The sequence below is a fragment of the Mustela putorius genome, unplaced genomic scaffold (assembly GCF_011764305.1).
Source record: "Mustela putorius furo isolate JIRA1106 unplaced genomic scaffold, ASM1176430v1.1 tig00000788_pilon_pilon_pilon, whole genome shotgun sequence".
Lineage (NCBI taxonomy): Eukaryota > Metazoa > Chordata > Mammalia > Carnivora > Mustelidae > Mustela > Mustela putorius.
In genome coordinates, this window is record NW_025421481.1 from 3,594,427 (window position 1) to 3,613,612 (window position 19,186).

At 38.4% G+C, this 19,186-nt stretch overlaps 1 protein-coding gene across 3 annotated transcripts in view; it reads left to right on the forward strand.

Annotated features, from left to right (window-relative positions):
* Positions 1-19,186, forward strand: part of IGF1 (insulin like growth factor 1) — a 78,450-nt gene that overhangs the window by 44,930 nt on the left and 14,334 nt on the right. For 2 of the 3 annotated variants that reach the window (XM_045084779.1, XM_045084780.1), the window contains exons 3-4: positions 11,663-11,844; positions 13,335-13,386. In XM_045084779.1, coding sequence (XP_044940714.1) covers positions 11,663-11,844; positions 13,335-13,386 — 234 coding nt within the window. The remainder of the gene's footprint in view (positions 1-11,662; positions 11,845-13,334; positions 13,387-19,186) is intronic. The other variant, XM_004742995.3, reaches the window with a different exon arrangement.

Below are 19,186 nucleotides of genomic sequence, written 5' to 3' on the forward strand. Positions count from 1 at the left end.
AGACTTGGTGGGGGGTTGCAGGGAAGAATATACTTTCTGGAAAGCTGGGAAGAGAAAATTGAGACTGCCCTGCTAAAAGACTCAGCATCAGGAGAGATCTGTTAGCCCTCACTTGGGCCCTCACTTCCTGCCGGAGTTAAGACAAAGTTAATTTGCTTAAGTATTAGTATAAGCAGTGCCTCCATGCAACCTTCCCAAACCCAGATCTGAGCCAAAGAGAGCAGACAGAAGGCAAGTGTTAAAGGAAATAAAATGTCCCACAAGCAATATCCTGTCCCAATATGACACATTAGTCCTCAGGTTACTTGTTCCCAATGAGGCTAATGAATTCCCCAATCATGGATAAAGTGAAAAACAACTTCTGGGGCAACTGTCTCTAGTTCTCAGAAAGTAAATTCATGGAAATGAGCGACTGGATAGAAGGCCAAGAGGCCACTGCCTCAGAGTGGAATCCCAGAGCGGAGCAATGTGGTCATTCACAGCATGTTTGACTATGTGAGGAAAAAAATAAAAAGAAAGGAGTTTGGTTTCTCTTTTGTGATTTTGAATATCAAAGATGAAAGTGTTTTTCTTTGCTAAATTTAGTAAAATAAGTAAGAAAATCAGAGATTTTACTTAGTTGAGAATAATATTTGCTAAATAACGTTCGTAAGTTTTAAAGAGGTAGGCATGCTATGGGTCTTAGATGAAATTAAATTAAGAACAATATTTATCGTGGACACAAGCCACAACTTAACCACATGTATCCCTCTCCTTATTCATAATTTACTTCTTCAATTCAGAAAAATAATATTTGGGGGAAGAAGATTAGGATGAGTGGGTGGTTAAAAGCTTACAGGCTTAGTGATTTGCCAGATTGCTAAGAAATCTCTTTAGTTGACTTTAAGTTTGCTATGATGTCCAAAGATGTATGAAATTCTAAAATACAATAATTTAAGGAAAGCCTTTCAAGTCTATTGGTCATGTTTAAATAATCAAATGTTAAGAGAAAAGGGAGAAAAATTATAGCAGCAAAATTCCACTGAAAGAAAAGAAATAAAAGATGGTCTCATGAGTCCAGAATTTACCTGAAAGTTCCTGAAATAATATAATAACCCTAAATGAACTGTTCAGTCTAATCTGCATATCCGCTTGGTATTTTGATAAATAATACTACAACTTGAGAACTCCTTGTACAGATTTTAAAATTTTAGTAACCGTAACATTAGTTTAGTTTACCAAAAAAAGAGGTGATGTTTGAAAAGCCATGTTTATAGTGGTCATCTTCTAATTTTATCTGCTGGGCAGATGTTGGGTACCAATTGTAGAGATGATGACCTATCTGGAAGCCCATTCACTTTATCAGAGATGAGACAGCATATGGTTGTAGCTGGAATTTTCCAGGGAAACTATGCGTGTGTTCCCCTGGAAGAAACTGAATTATCTCACAGAGGATTCATATACCATACACAGACACCAAGAAAACCAGCGAAATAAAGTTGTAGCCATTCTGAGGGCTACAAGTTTAGCATTCTGGCCAACAGTATTAGCAACCCTCCCAGGGCTTGTCTGCTTATTCATTTTTTGAAGATGCAGCTTTGTAAAAAGTAATGGTAAAAGACTGTGCCCACAATTTCACACTAATTTTCATTTCCAAGTGCCCACACAAATGAAGGCCATCCCTCACCTACTCCTCTAAGCCTTCAGGACCTTGGTTCATACAATGTAGTTTGATTCTCGCTGCTGTTTCAACAGCCCCAATAAATAACTCCCCCTATTACCCTCTTTCTAATTCACACCTGTATCCTCCTTGAACTGGCTTCTTCAATCCCTATACATGGTCTTGTCCCCTCCTCTTACTCAAGCCTGCCTCCCTATTAGACATTCCCTATTTTCTTCCGTCAAATCCAACACTGATCCTTGCTTTTCCTAAACTCTTTCCTTCCTAAAATTTATTTCATAATAAATTTAAACCTGACAGAGAGGAAATTCCTGATTGTCTCATCCAACTTCTCTTCACAATATATTTCCCGATGATTAAGGAGAAACACTGATATGCCATATGTACATTATTGATTAAAAAGTGGGTAGCATAACCAGCCAGATAATCCTTACGGTCATGTTGTTAGGAGTGCTTGATGCTCTCCAGTACTTTGGTGGTCAACGTGAGAAAATTGGATCTCAGAGAGTTGAGGTGACCTGTGAATTTGCACCAAGGATCTGGAGCTAAAATCCAATGTTGCTTTCAATATACCACATGGCCTTCTTCTTCTTCCCTCTCTGCATATGACACTCTTGTAGGTGTTACAGAAACACTTCCCAGGACCTTTCAATTCAGGAACAGCACTGGTAACACACCGGCATGAAAGGGACATCACACACAACCCAACTGGCACTAAACTGCACGCCATGTGGTCATTTATATCATGTAACACCCTGGCCACTTTCTCCTTCCCTTCCTCCTCCTCCTTCACTCCCCGTGTTCAATCTGTCGCTCACTCTGGCTGTTCCTTCTCTACAATAATGCCGAGAACTATGTCTGCTGCTGTGGAGGCGGCCTTCCAGCAGCTCACTCCCTGAGGCAGGCCCAGTGCCTCTCCTTACGGGGCCTCCCCCTCCCAACACTCTCCCGTCAGACACGCCAGACTGCCCTGGCAGCTGTCACCCCTTCACCTGCCATCCTGACTGTGTCACACCCACCCCTGGGAAAATCTCCAGATGTGCCCTGAGCAAAACACAGAGGCCTGAGTGGGGAGACTGACAGGGAACAGGGCCCCTGAGAACGCAGAGCAGGAGCCAAGTTGCAAAGAAAAGAGAAATGATAGACTTTAGAGTGAAACTAAAAATAAAGAGAATGTGTTTCAATACTCTTTTGGCTGATTCATCTTTCTGTGGCACCAGAGAGAAGGGTGTTACCCTCTATTCACCAGTGCCTTGTGTTTTGCCTACAAGGCCTCTCTTACCACATTTGAAAGAATAAACGAACAGTAACAATGCAAGTAGAAGAGATAAAGTTGGTAGCATGGCTACAATCTCCAGGTTGGAGCCAGACTCATCTTACAATTTCCATCATATTCTTTCTTAAAAAAATGAGATAAGTGAAGTCCATATACGTAATTCCTCAACATCCCTTCATATTCTTTCTCTTTGTTGTCTATTTTTATCTTATTCAGGCATGGGTCCAAGATGGAGTAGTGACTAAGTGGGCCTGGTGACACTGTATACTTGGTGACTGCTTATTCCCAAAGTGAGGTTGGTAGGGGAGGTAGCCCTAGTTTTCAGTCATTCTGGGGAGGGAACTAAACTCTAATTCCTAGGCTACTATGAAGTCTGCATAGAAATTGTCTTAGAATTCATCAGTAAGTAAAAACATCAGCGGTTGTCAGTAGGAAGAGAGGAGAAGATTCAGAAAAGAAGAGGAAAGAAAGAGCTGAGGCATGAAGTGAAGAGAGAGGAGAAAAATACGGACGCTGGTGGAAAGTGATTGGGAAACCACTTCTCACCACCTATTTTGCCCGCACACACCTCATGCCTTGCAACACTGTTTCTCAAAGAAGTGGATGGATGGGGATGGTAACACTGAATAGCTATTGGGGAAAAGTCAAAGGTAACAAGAGTTCAAGATAAGCCCATATGACTTTGCCTTGTTTGACTTGATAGATGCACCCATTTTCAAAGGGTCTATTCTAGATTGAAACTATTTAGAACAATCTAGACAAACTATAGTTTGGATATCCTTTCCAAGGGAACGGTTATTCATTTACTTTAATGGCAAGTAGTCCTCCTCTATCTAGAAAGGATCTTTTCAACAAAACATTGGAAAGGATACATTTTTAAGATTAAGAGAGGAGGACAACACCTGCCCAGCGAGCTATGTTATCCAACTCAACTCCGTAATTATACTGCTTAAAATAGCTAACATTTATCCAGACCTTACTGCATACCAGACATTGTACAAGATACATTGCACACATTATCACTTAATCTTGGAGGTACTCTTTTACATATGTCCATTTTCTATAACTTCTGAGTCTTAGAATATTTGGTGCCTTGCCCAAGGTGAACAGTGAATAAGTGGCAGAATCCAGATCTGTCTGATTCCAAAACCTGTGCTTTTAGCCATTCCACATATTGCCTCCTTCATTGGTATGACTGATGTCACAGGCAGATCATGCTCAAATCCTGCAATATGTTCTAAATAACTGAAACTATGTAACTAGAAAATGGTAGCTAACTTATATAGCAGGCCCAACTGAAGTCATTCAAACATAAAAATGACCTCTTGGCATTTGATTATCGTTTACCTTAGACGTTGATAAACCAAACCATTCCCTTAGGGCAACATTTCTGTCCAGCAAAGCATTTCTCTTGCCAAAACATAATTTTGTTGGCTACATCTATCTCCTCCAAGCCTTGGAATCAGACCTAAGCTAGTAAATTGTGCTGTCCTGGCAAGACGGTTGTCCTCCAGGGCATTGTATCAGGCTAAAGTAATACATCATGTTGCTTCCCACTCTGTTGGCCCATTTCTCCAGAGTCCTAAAACGGTAATATTTCTGCTCTTGTCCCTAGGCCTTGTGCTTTAGTTTCCTGGTCTTAGAGATAGAGGTGGACTAAGTAACACTATTTTTACACCTGCCCTTGAGATGAGGCTTCCAAAAGAAAGGAGGCTTTAAAGAAAATGGAAGCCCCATAGATCTCTCCTTCATTCCTTTCAGACCCACAGATACACAAACATTGACTTGATTGGGTAACGAGAAGATTTTGGTCTTTTGGGGTTGTGGGGATTTAGTAGCTGAGAAAGAGTTGCTGAGTGGTGGGGGTGGGGGTGGGGTCAAGTAGAGCCAAGATTCCTAGAAAAGATGACCTCGTCCAACTGAGAAGTAGTGGGACCAGCAAACACCGGCAGTTAAAAATTAACATAGGCCAAAATGAAATCAATGCCTAAGTCTGATAGGTTTTCCAGAAAAGTTCATGATAGGTAATTCATAGAAAAGTGGACATTTTCTCAGTGTTCACTTTTGCAAATGCCAAAGGTCAATCCTACTTGGAAAGCTCTTGTGTAGAAAAGCAGAAATGTGTAGAATCCACTAGCAACATATAAGGCAGAAAAACTTCTTCAAAAACAATCTTAATTTCAAAGTGTATGACAATAGCCTTGATACTGATGGTAAGTCACTTGACTCCCTGATACATGTGTAAGTGTGTGCATGTATATTATTCTAAGTGCATAATAATGTACCTAGTTTACAGAAGTGAAAGCCTCTTTCTGTGTCTTTACTAATCGTATGATAACATATATCTCAATAATTGTTTTCATTCAAGTGTGATTTCCATAAAAATTTTTTAAAGGTAAAATACTGACTCATCAAAAGTCTTTAAGCTAAATGCCAATCCTATGAATTCAGAAAATATCAACCATCAATGTATCACATTTTGTGTTTGGATAAATAGCCTTATCGCAATTTTCCTTATGTTAGAAATTCATGAAAGGAGTCTAGTTTTCCATATGAAGCCATAAAATGTGTATGAAGGATTGAGAAGTAATTCTCACTTTTCCACCAATGAAAATAACAATTAAAATGCTAAAATAGAGACAAGTTCAAGATTACTCATATTTTACCCAACTTTCCTAGAGTATACCATGCAAAATTATGTCAACTGAATGATTTTTTATTAGACAAGGTGGCCCATGGGAAAACATTGCCCTAAGAAATTAATCATTCTGAGTTACTCTGAATTGTCAACATGTCTGGAGGTTTTGGATAAATAGTTGGTGTAAGAAACCCAATTTTCTGGCTTCTGCGGATTCTTACTATAGTAGTTAATTTTGAGATCAATCTTCAGTTAATCAAAGTTAAATGGAAGTAGTTTCTTATTACTTAATAACTCCATTTGTGTTTTCCATCAAACACATAGTTGTGGATTTTTTTTAGAAACAGCCAACTTGAATTGTCTTATTTCTTTTTCTCTGCCTTCCAAGTATGATTGACTTTAGAACCTATTCCTGTTAGCAATTTCTAGAAAATAGTTTTATTCCTCAGAACCCAAATAGTCGCAAGTTGTGTCTTCAGAACAGAATATTTCCCTGTTTGCAAAATGTTTGCATTTTTCATTGTTTAAATATTGATACTTCAAATCAATGTCTCCTCTTTCCATTGACAGGGTTTAAATAATTAAAGTAAAGCTTTCTCAATAGGAGAGGAAGTTTCAAAGGAAATTAAAATTCAGTACAGCATCCCAACTGCCTTCCGAGAAACCTATAAGAAGCACAGGCATACGTAGCACCAGAAGAGTTAGTATCATTTCTACCAGTAATGCACAACTAGAGTTCTTTGTTTTAGAAATTATTCTCCCAGTTTAATCTCAGCATTACACCTTCTCCTTCAGAGATGGAGGGAAGCAAGTTGCTTGCCTCCATGACAAAATGTGAGACTCAGCTAATTGGTGTGGTTTTGATGATGCCACAATTCTGCCCAAAACCCTTGTAACTAGCAAGTTTGCCCTGAAGATTATTGAATTACTCCACTGACCATGCATTATTTAAAGGGAAGTGCTATTATTATAGAAGCCAGCTGCTTAACCATTGGAATTCTGTCTGTTCGCCTACTTTCAAGACACAGCAGTGCACTGTGACTACATGTTATGCCTATGCGTAGTGGAGTCAAAGCCTAGGTTAGGTGGTGGCCAGTTTGTCTGCTAAGCAACATTTGGTGTGCATGCTTTGGAGCAAAACTACTGACTAATTAAATAAATAAATAAGTAAAATTTCAATGTCAAGACTCTGTCAGCAAGAAAAAAATTTGTCTGATTTTATACGTGTTATCTGTTCATGCTATATAGTCACTTCATGAGTATATAGTCACTTCATAATGCCACTACCACAGAACTCTGTGAATGTACCTACTTGTAGAAAGGACTCTTGTTTTTCTATTCTATTTCTTTTTTGGTAGTCCCAAGTGAGGAAAACATACTTTAAGCCTCTTGGGGAACTCAAGTAATAAATGGAAAAAAAAAATATTTTCACTTTCTAAGTTAAAAAAATATTTAAACCTCTTTCTTGAAGACAATGTAAGTAACTTCCAACCATACTGAATATTTGACCTAGAAGGGTTTTCTCCTCCACTTTTTACTTGTTACAGAATCTGAAATAGATGGCACCATGGCAGTCATACACTGTGTACAGTACAGGAATATGTTCCTAAGATCTCTGGCAGGTGTTCATATAGTCTTTACTTAACTGTTTCTAACAATGGGTAGTTCATTATCTTTAAAAGATGTTTATCCCCTTTTTAACACTTTTGAGTACAAATTGTTAGAAGTTTCTTCTTATACTAAGGCAATATTTGTTTCCCATTCACCTACCAGTTCTGACACTGCCCACTGGAGCAGAATTACATAGTTCCTAATGAGGAGTTTATAAAAGCAAGGATAGAAAAATTCATTCTATCTCATTTAAAAATTAATCATGATGACAACAGCTATAATTTACATGTCATAATAAGTCCCTATTTTCCTCAAAATTGATATTGGAGCAAATGATTTTACAACCTTTCCAGTGAAACATATTGTTTCAGTCTTCTAGTTTTAGCCCAAAGCAACAAATACCAAATTTTGGTTCTCTAAAAAAAGTAATAGGAGTGTACTGGTTGTGGGAATACAAAATGGTCCTGCCACAGTATGGAAAACAGTATGGAGGTTCCTCAAAAAATTAAAAATAGAACCTATAATCCAGGAATTCTACTTCTGGGTATTTATCTGAAGAAAATGTGACACTGGTTTGAAAAGATATGTGTACCTCTATGTTCACTGCAACATTATTTATAATAGCCAAGATAGGGAAGCAATAAGTGTCCATCAATAGATGAATGAATAAAAAATATGTGGTATATAGTATATATAATGGAATATTAGTCAATCATTAAAAAAATGGAATTTTGCCATTTGTCGTAAGATGGACAGACCTAGAGGTATCATACTAAGTGAAAAAAGTCAGATGGATAAAGACAGATATCATACAATTTCACTTATATGCAGAATCTAAAAAACAACACAAAGGAACAAACAAAACAAAAGAGAAACAGCCTAACAGCCATAGAAAACAAATCAGAGGGGAAGGAGTATAAAATAAACAAAAAATAAGAATGCAATGTGCAACACAGAGAATAGGTAATAGCATTGTAATAACTTTGTATGGTGACAGACAGTAGCTAGATTTATCATGGTGACCATTTCATAACGTAAATAAATATTGAATCACTACGCTGTGCACCTAAAACTAATATAATAGAGTATGTCAGCTGTACTTCAATTTAAAGAAACAAAAGAAGTCATATGAGGCATTTGAAGATAAAGGACAAAACATTGACCCTCAACTGTGGCCTCTCAATTAGTGAGAAATGATTTCTTTGGTTACATATCTTGATGTAGAACCAGAAATAGAGCTTATTGGACACTGCAAAGGATGAAATAAACTTTAAAAGGCAATAGGCAAACATTTGCTGTATTCATTTATTCCCAATGAAGGGCCATTAGTCTGTTGTAGATTATGATGAATATATGAACAAAGAAAAACATCTTTCTAGAACTGTGGTAACTAAAGTTAACCAGCAGTTACATGTATGATAAAATCCAAGACTATATACCACCATTTCAACAATATTTTTTTAAGAAGATATGGATATAAGGTAAACTTTTTTATGGGGCATTACAAAAAAGTCCTAAATTTCTGTTCCTAAATTCATTCATCTATGGACTGGAAAAGCATAGCTATTTTATAGACTGAGCCATGTTAAATTCTGAGCTCATCTAAGAAAGATGACAAAGCAGGTACCCAGGTATGTTTGTTTGTTTGTTTGTTTTGTTTGTGGGTATTTTGTTGTTGTTTGTTTGTTTGTTTTTTGTTTTTTGCTATGCTCATGATTACTTTCCATTTCATAAGAGGAAATAGACCTGTGGTGAGGTTCATGTCTACTGATAGTCTCCAAGAAGGGAATATGCAGTACATCGTGTTTTCTGTCTACCCAAGGTTTAGGGTGGTGTCTTCCTCCAGAAGGAAGATTACATTAGAAATGCATGAAATGGAAATGCTAAAGGGGTCCTGGAATTTCAGACCCAACCCCTCTCCATCTCCCTAAGCATGAATTTTGCAATTAGTTGTTTCTGAGTTAGCCAAGTTTGAAGGTTTTTGGAACCTCCTTTACTGCCCCACCTTTAAACTTCAAATTTCTATTCTACACTATACAGCAAAAAAATCCCAATTATGTCCCATTAAGAAATGTATCATTTCAACAAAGAGCAACCATTACCTATGGTGAACAATAGGGATACCTTAACGTAGGCCAAGTCCCCTTCTTCCCACCCTAAGAGAAAAACCAGTGTATCAGCTACACTTAACTGGCTGACCCCATCAACCTCTTGAAATATCCACTTAGCAAAAAGTATGTAGAAGTCCTTTGTGGATTACAATGAACCGTGTAGGCCCATTTGTGTCTTTCCTCTAATTTATAGTCCCAGGAAAAGATTATAAAAACAAAAAACAAAAAACATTGTTTACATTGCCCAGGGGACTGGCTAAGTCTCAGCTTGCCAGAGCCCGGCTGGCGAGCAGAACCAGAGAGTCTTCTGTACTAGTGGATTCTCCAATGGCAAGTGAAAACACTACTGAGGCTTCAATTGGGGCCAGCTGCCTGTCCCTCCCAAACCCCTCAACCATGAGGCACCCACAGGGCTTGCCCCTAAGTGAGAAAGCAGACCCCACCCAAAGAGACCACAAATGAACCCTCCCTGAGTTACTACCCTCAGCTGTGCTAAGAATGACAATAAACCTGCCTTACGGGGAGGAAGCATCCTCAGACTGCTGCGCCAAACATCAGGAAAACATTTGGGTTTGTAGAGGATGCCATGAACGGTTGGCCCTTCAAGCAGCAAGGCAGCCAAACTAGTTTGGTAGCACGCCATTACCAAGGGTCTGATCTTCCCTAACTAGGGAGTTCAAAATATACATGGGGATTTTGACCTTCAAAACACCATTCTGCAAAAATGGTGTCATTATTGCACAAACGTAAGACTTTTTGTTTAAACTATAACATTGTCTTCTGTGTCGGGAATAAAGATTGAATATATGCCAGATTGATTGATTGGACTCTTCAGGATCAGTGGTTCACAAATTTTCCTCCATGAAGGCTGATTATCAATGCAGAAGACCAGGCCTCCTGCCTCCCAAGTGAAGTAAGGGAGATGAGAGAAAGCCAAGTGCCAGTCCCCCCACGTTTGCCTGAGTTACAGCAGTTTCACTTTTGTCTGCCTTATCTATTGGTATATAAGCATGATTTGGTTTAACAGAAGTTCTACTTTAACAAAAAGATTACACAGAACTTAGGTACACTTTCAGTTCCCATGGCAAATTCATGTAAGCTTGTTTTGCCCTCTCTTTTAATTCTAGAGCCAGGAAAAATGTGTCCAAATCAAAACAATGCAAAATAAAACTAAACCCAAACCTACTTGCCAAGTAAAGAGGTCTAACTAATTTGCGAACATCAAAAGAAATTTGATTCATGATGTGCCCTCTGGGTAATTAGAAATCACATGAAAGATGGACATTTAGTTCATTCTGTCTCAGTGTAGTAGTTATTTTATAAGAAACAGAATTGATTGTTCTGGTCTCTCCAGGGTGATAGTAGAGGAAGCACCGTCACACTTGTACTGTTATCAATTCCAAATTCCAAGGCTTCTGGATGCACTTAACACTGAAGCTGTTTTGTCACAGACTATAAGATCCTGGAAAAGGGTACTCAGAGAACGTAACAAACATTTCTTTAGGATCTGCTTTAAGTCAGGTGATGTTCTAAGCACGTTTCATACATTATCTCATGTAATCCTCAAAGAATTCTTATAATGAAGATATTATTAAATATACTTTACAAATGGATAAACTGGGCCCAAGAGGCTTAAGTGACTTGTCCATAGTTACACGACAGGTTTCCTGGGCTCTCTGAAGTACTTGAACTCTGCAGGGAATATATCTGAGTTTGAATCCTGATTCAACCCCTTATTGCATGAATTACTTAAAGCAAGTCATTGCTTGAGTCTCAGTTTCCATATCAGTAAAATGAGGAGCCCTTTCCAGACTTAAAACTCCTTTGATACTCGACCTGACGTCACAATAGTAGTAGTTAAGCAAAAGAGCAAACACTTGAGCCATCCTGCTATATAAAACTGTATAAACAGTTTAAACAGTTTATAAACAGTATAAACTGTATAAACTGTGACACATCTGTATAAAAACTATACAGATTTGCTAAAAAGATAAAGAAAACTTAAAATATTATCTTCTTTTCATTAATATTCATAGCAGCCTCCAACCTAAGCGAGTATTTAAGGAAAGACTAGATTTGGGCATAGACAAGATCCTTGACTACAGGTTTCTGAAAACTCGAGAATTAACACAAATCAAGTACATGCTGCATGAGTTGATGCTAAGGAGTGTGGGGCAGAGTCCAGAGACACATCAGAATCCAGAAGGATCTGTGGGGTCAGGAATTGTTGGGGAAACTTTAGGAAGAGGTTGAGATGTGTAGGTGGACCAGGTATGAAAAGAGAAGAGGCTTCAGGGGCTGGGTGGAACTCTGAAGAAAGCCGTTTCCCCTCTAAAGCCAGGCCACTGTGTGTTTGATTTGCACAGACAAGCCCACGGGGTATGGTTCAAGCAGTCGGAGGGCACCTCAGACAGGCATTGTGGACGAGTGCTGCTTCCGGAGCTGTGATCTGAGGAGGCTAGAGATGTACTGCGCACCCCTCAAGCCTGCCAAGTCTGCCCGCTCTGTCCGTGCCCAGCGCCACACCGACATGCCCAAGGCTCAGAAGGTAAGCCAGCTGGTGGGGAGGGATCCACCATCCTCAAGAGATTGAGGATACTTGTGGGTAGGCCAGACAGAAATTATGCCCCATGATCTCCTGGCTTACAGGTCAAAAAAGTACCATTCTCACCTCAGATATCCATCCCTTTGGTCACTCCACATTGCATATTCTCCTTTCCACTGCTTTGGACAGTCTGATACCAGAAGACAATGGAGAACAGTCACTAAACGTGAGCCTTGGTATCAGACAAAACTGAAGTCCTAATTTCACCAGTCACCAGCTGAGAGCCCTTGGCCAAATAACATGGCCTATCCAAACCTTAGTTTCATCAGTAAAATTGGGGTAATAATATCTACTGCATCAAGCTGTTTTAAGAATTAATAAATAGACATGCACTTCTTTGCACATCCTGCACAAATTAACTATTGGACAAGTGTTACCATCTTTCATAATTGTAATTAATAACAAAGCATGTAACTTTTCAAGTCTAGTATTCTGCAAAGGTGTAAAAAAATATATGTTAAAATGGGAACTATTTGAAGTTCACATTCAGTAACAAATTCAATTAAAGAAAACCCCCACTACACATAGAAATTTCTGTTTCGCTCTAGAAATACCTAGAAATTTCTAATGATCAATATCTGTAGGTGTCTTTATCTATGACCTAGACTTCAAAGAAACCTTACAACTACTATCTATACCATCAAAAGTACATAAATCATCTCAGCATATTAGTCACTTTATAAATTTTGTTGAATGAGTGAATAAACGAGTAAAAAAATGAGAAGTGCTTAAATTTTAGTCCTGAAGTAGAAAGAATGAGAACTGAAGAGTCAGGGGTAGGTGAAGGAGAAAAAAAGAAAGTGAGGAAGGGTGGGTAAGGAGAGCAAAGTCCAAGTAGGTCTCCTTGGGAACGTTGTTTGAAAAACCAAAACCAGAAAACAAAAACAAAAAACTGTGGTTTTACTCTTTGGAGCCAAAACTAGCATTGTGCAGAAAGCATAAGAAGAGAAACCAAGAAGTTCACAGTGACACATGTGCTGATTCCTGGTCGGCAGCTGAGCCTGGAGGATGACCAGGGAGCTTAGTGGAGAGGTGACCCCAGGGAGCCACCATGAATGATGGAAAGGGCTTGGGCACAATCTGGTGCACAGAGAACACAGTAACCAGTGGGTAAGTCAGGGAGCAAGCATCATAGAAGTAACTTAAGTGAATGTGTTTGAGAAGTGTGCTTGAGGGGACAAAGGCAGGTTAATTCTTTCTCTTCCCAGGTGACCCAGTACCTCAAAATTTCTAGCTGGGGAGAAGGTGGGGGTCAGAGATAAGTCCCAGAGTTCTAGAAGTTTGGGTCTTTTGGCTGTGGCCTAGACATCCCTCCAGCACCAATGTTGTCTCCTGTACCACATGGAGCCCAGGCATTCTGGGCTGACTCAAAGGCTCTATCACACCAAGGGAACCACCTGTTCTCAATACAATTATTTTTGTGATGTTTACAGTATCATCCCCCACCTACCACCAAGAAAACGAAGTCTCAGAGGAGAAGGAAAGGTGGGCCAAAGGAACGCCCAGGAGGGGAACAGAAGGTGGGGACGGAAGCAAGTCAGCAGATGGAAGGAAAGAAGAAAGAGCAGAGAAGGGAGACTGGAGCTAGAAACTGAACACAGAGGCAAAAAAAGGAAACTGGAGGAGAGAAGGACTAAGCAGACAGAGGCAAGGACGATGAGAGAGAAGCAGACAGCGATAAAGAGAAGTGGGAAGTGCTATAGAGGAATGAAGAACAGTAGGCCTGGTGGAGCTAGATAATGCATGTGATGGAAGGAGAAGGAACCTCTTGTAGAATGTGGATAACAAACATGGAGATAATGGAAAAGAGAAATGTAATGCCCGAGGAAGTCCAAAGGAAAACAGAGGCAAGAATGAAAAAAAGAACACAAATTATGAAAGAGGCAAATAAGACACTACATTCCCCTCAAAAAAAAAAAAATAAGTAAATAAATAAGAGTTAAAGAATTAAGATAGAAATCAAGGCTTTGATATGCATTTTTAAAACTTTGTGTGAAGCTATTATAGAAGAATTGCCCAGGTTCATATATCTCCAAAGTTAAATATTAGCCCAAAATTCTCAGCAAGACTGAATTGTGTCATAGAAGTTCCCAGATTTTCTTTCCTGCAGTGTCATTGGAGGCTGGGATTCTTAGTCAAGTCCAGGTTCAGGCCAAAGGGCACAAAGTATTTGCCTAAAAGCCTGTGAGGCCGGTGAGGTAACCTACAAGAGAAGGTCACTGAACCTTTTTTTTTTTTTTTTTGCACTTTGGAATCAGATATAAAAATGTGTTAGTTGTATCATCTCTTGGGCTGCCATAACAATGTATCACAGACTGGGTGTCTTAAGCAACAGATATTTTCATACATTTTTGGAAGCTAGAAGTTCCTATAAACAAAGAGGACATGTTTTCAATAATGAGAGTCAGGACTTTAACAAACAAGTGGCCAAGGAGAGACACAATTCAGCCCATAACAGAAGACTTCTAATGTCTGATTATTGCCTTCTTATCCTATCTTCTATAAAACTCTGTGTGTATGTCTATCTCTGTCCTATATGCACACACACACACACAAATCTAGGTTTTCAGATATGAAATCTTGTAAGTTTCTGTTCCATGGAAACACTAGGACAAAAAGCTTCTGAAGTTGATGGGTTTAATCCCTTCACTTTTAAGATAAGAATACTGAGATCCATATAAGGGTAAAGGCATGCTTGAGTTCTAAGCTTCCCTCCTTCTGGCCATCAGAGAAGAGCACATAATCAACATGGACTAAGAAATAATTCCAAAAGGAAAAGACAGGGCAGAAATAGATGGCACATGAAATCTTCTTAACTTAATAGTTTTTCCTGAAGGTAAAAAATAAAGCCAAGTAGAACCATAGAATTCAGGTCTTGTAAATCTTCTCCTTCAGCTTCTTTGATTTAATTAGTAGGCTTAGAGTCTTCACAGATATAAAACAAAGTCTCAAGATCACCCAAATTATGAATTATAAGACCTAAGAGAGGGTGTAGGAAAGAAATGGTCGCCAAGCAAATGATGACACTTGGTGTAAGAAGATGACTAAACCAAGAAGTGAAACATTTCATCCAAGTAACCTACTTTGAAGATGTCATGGTATAGAGGAACCTCTTTTCTGCCTGATCCTTCATGCCCCTGATGCTTTTACTTCAGGATCATCTTTGCTCTATGGTGCAGTGAAAACACAGGATATATAATAAATATAATATAACAAAACATATAAGGCCATGCCCAAGGCTCAACCTGGGAGGAAAAGTCCAATCAGAAACATGCCAAGCCTAAGTTGGGAGCTAAGCCACTTCTGCTGTGGTTACAAATGCTTGGCCTATCTGAATAGACAAGGGTAGGCTGGTGCCTTAGCCCATCTAGCCAGCCACCTTATTCAGGAGATGCAGAGCTCTTCACTAAGACATCCATGCTTTGAGACCAGTCTCATGCATAAGCCGATGTTTATTGTGACCACCACCTGAGAGTAGCCTGCATACACAGATGGTTCTTCAAGTTCCACAGAAGAATTAACAATTCATGTCCTATGGAAAGGTTCCTTAAAGGATTATCTTGTCCCTATTTTATTGTTGACTGGGAAAATGTCAATTATGACTCAGGGTTTTGGATAAACTCTAAATTATACTCTATGATAAACTTCATTCAAAAGAAGTGAGTCAGAGACTCTAAAAGAAAAAAAAAAGGAATGGAACTTTCTAGTTAAAAAATGCTTAACTCTCATACTGTGGATTAAAATACATTTCTTTTTGGAAAGGGTTTTATCAACTCTAAAGCAGTCATCATGAATGCCTACATATGATTTCTGAATAATATGAAGAAATTAAGCATGAAGAACCTATTATTGTCTTTCTATCTCCTCCTTTCTATAGTCAATACCAAGCACCTAGTGATACATGGCATATAATGCTAGGTGGATGGGTGGTGGGAGACCATAAAAATAAGCATCATTGCTGAGATGAAATGATTCCTCTCATCCTTGCATAGGGCAATGAGGCATGGACAGAGTAAAAAAAAAGAAAAAAGAAAGAAAGAAAAAGGAGGGTAAAGGAATTGCACTGATACAGGCTAGCTTTGCATTTCTAGAGATTAAACTGAAATCATTCAAGGACCCACTGCTAAAAGTGACAACTGGCTGAGTAGTACTTTATAGTGAACGTTATATACCTGTTGCGTTCCTGGATGTTTTCTTGGAAGTGAGCTGAGTACTGATCATCATTTAAAATTCTGTTTCTACCATTTCTTGGTGCAAATTGATGATTGTGTGTAAAACTAATGGGAAGATGGAAGGAGTCATGATCCTGAAATAAAATTGTCAAAAAATACTTTTATTGAGCACCTACAATGTGCTAATCTCTGTACTAAGATGAAGGGAAATTATAAAGATTGAAGATGAAGTAAGACATAGCAGTTAAGAATACAGACTCTAGAGTCATGCTTCCCAGGTTGAATTCCCGACTCTTACTTACTGAGAGTGGCCTTGGGCAAATCATGTCATTCACCTGTGCCTTGGTTTTCTCATCTGTCAAACAACAGTGCTATTTGAATCTACTTTCTATGGTTGTAAGGATTTATTGAGATAATATCTATATATATGTATATGTGAGCATTTATGTACAAATACATATTATATTGCTTAAAATGATTCCTGGCACATAGTAATCACTATTAAAGTTTTAGTTAACATTATTTTATCTAGTTCTGAAAATTAGAGCCATCCGAAAAGAAATAGATCCCTTTAAGTAGAAGTGAGTCTTGTATCACTAAAACCTTCAAGGCCAAGCTTGCTAGCACTTTTTGGTGAGGTGGTATCGGGACTTCAAGCAGATGATAGAAGGGAACTCAGTGACCTAAGAGTCTTTCCAACCCAGAGAACCCCAGTTCTATGAATAATTCCAACTTAAGTGAAAGCTCAGCTCTCCCATGTGAGGAGCTGTTAACTTTTATTTCAAGGTCACAGAATGAACTTTCAGAAACCACCATTTTTCTCAACCAGTTAAAATCAAATGTAATATGTGTTTTCATTTCATGGTGCCTGAGGAAAATTTAATTGTAGCATGAACTCCAGCTCTTACTAGTTTTAAATAAAATTGCCAAAATAAATAGAAATGTGGGATATTTCCGGGCTCACACAGCTTCCGGGACATTTCAGTTTCTAGGGCTGCCGATCCAGTGCCTTTCACAAGCATTTGATCTTCTTTCAAACATCTCTTGAAAACAAACAAAACCTCATACAGCTTCAAATGTGCGTGCTGTTAGGATGTAAGGGTGGAAAAAGAAGCCAAAAAAAAGGAGTCCTCCAAGAGCCCCTAGCCTCTCCCTTCACCCCTTGACCACCGTCCCACCAACCACCAACAGGAAATAATGTTTTCTTAAGTAATAACATTTTGCAATTTCTCAAGTTCATTAACATCCATGGGGAAAGATGAGGTCTATTCTCTTACTTGTCTGTGTGAAGGGAATAAGTCTTTTTCATTATTTAATAGGTAACAGGGAGCTGACTTTTAATCCAAGGGTAAATTTGATAGTTTGAAGGTAAAGTGGTGGACACCTTTGGTAGCAATAAGAAGATAAATTGTTTTAGACAAATCAGGATGCCCTTTTATGAAGATAGGGATTTGGGGGTGAATCGTTTCCCAAAATTTTTGGTAAATACAATTTCTTGGCTTTTCTTTCAGTGAAGAATTCCTCAGGTTATATGCTCATCAAAATGATTAAAAGCCTAGCTACTAACTGCTATGGAAATCAGTGACAGTATTTATTGACCTAAGCAAGATAACTCCACTTTTAAAGAAGGAGCAGGTGAAGTTAACAAATGTTCTTCAGTGGCCACTAAACTTCCAGGTCAAAAACAGCTTCTCCATCCTTAGGGTGCTAACTGAAATTTGAGCACCTGTCCCTGATGTCCACATGTTTGGAGTTCATCTTTGATGGGACTCTTTAATGCCGTTAGTGCTACCTCACTTTTATCCAGCAACCAAAAGAGATTATTTAGAAATACTGACTTATGTTTAAACTCAAAAAGAGAGAAATAGAAATTGAGAATAACAGGGAAATTATGCAAGATGTAGGACAATGGACCTGTAAGTCCATACCTGGTACTTCTAGTGAACAGCCAAGAAAGTCCTCACCATATACTAGAAGCTCAGTTACAGATCTGATGGAATATTGTTAGATAAGCAACAAGAGCTAGAAAACATTTGGAAAATTCTTATCTCTACTTTATTAGCTAATATGGTTATAGTCTTAAGACCCATTGGTCAGGAAACTAACTCTTTTGAAAAGTGGAAGTTTGAAAGAAAAAAGAATGCATCCAACTAATTTTAATTCTAAATGTCCTTGCTGGTAATTTACAATCTATAATTAACTACAGAAAATAGTTTTGAGGAGAAAGGGATTCTTTCTTTTCTCTACTTTCTTCATGTGTATGTGTGTGTTTATGTGTGTTTATATAGTTTTGTGTTATAGCATTGTTGCAACCACTAGGGATTTGGAGTGAATCACTTTCCAAAATTATAGGTAAATACAGAATCTTGGCTTTTCTTTCAGAGAAGGCAAATTCTTATGTGAAAACTACTCATCATTCAGGAGAAATCACATTATTCCTTTATCTTCTCAAAGGCCCAGGTTTAGTCCTAAATTAAATATTATTCAGGAAATAATGGGAACATTGTTGAAGGGGCAGAAAGTAGTCACTTTTCTTTCTATTGTATATTCTAAAGGTCCATGTTTTTCAACTACTTCCAATCTGATCTACAGAGAGAGAGAATGGCTCCATAGATCAGAAAACAGAAACTTTCACATGGAACCAATTTGGAACTTTAGAAATTCTGAGGTCTCATTCTTGACCCAGCACAATCATAGCCTCAGTGCATCCAGCCTGCATTCCAGCATCCCCTGCCCCTACTTCTATTAGAGATTGGGGATATTGGAAAAAACAATCCAATGCCTTTTGTACCACTTTCCCCTTCCATAACCATAAACTTCTAACTTCCTCAATTCACCCTGGCATACATACACTTCTGTTCCCATTGGATCATATGAAGTTACATACATTTATTTGAGTAGGCATGTATCACTATCTCTCTGGAAAGAAAGTGGTAATGATTTATATCATCCTACATGGCTTTTCTAATTAGTAAGGTCAGAATTTCTATAGGAAGGTGGGATGTTAAAAGCAAGACCTATGAAAGACTAAGCATGATGGCAATTCTTCTATCTGGTAAAATAACCCCAAAGTTTCCACTGAGAGACCAAGAAATTTAACATCAAACCCAAAC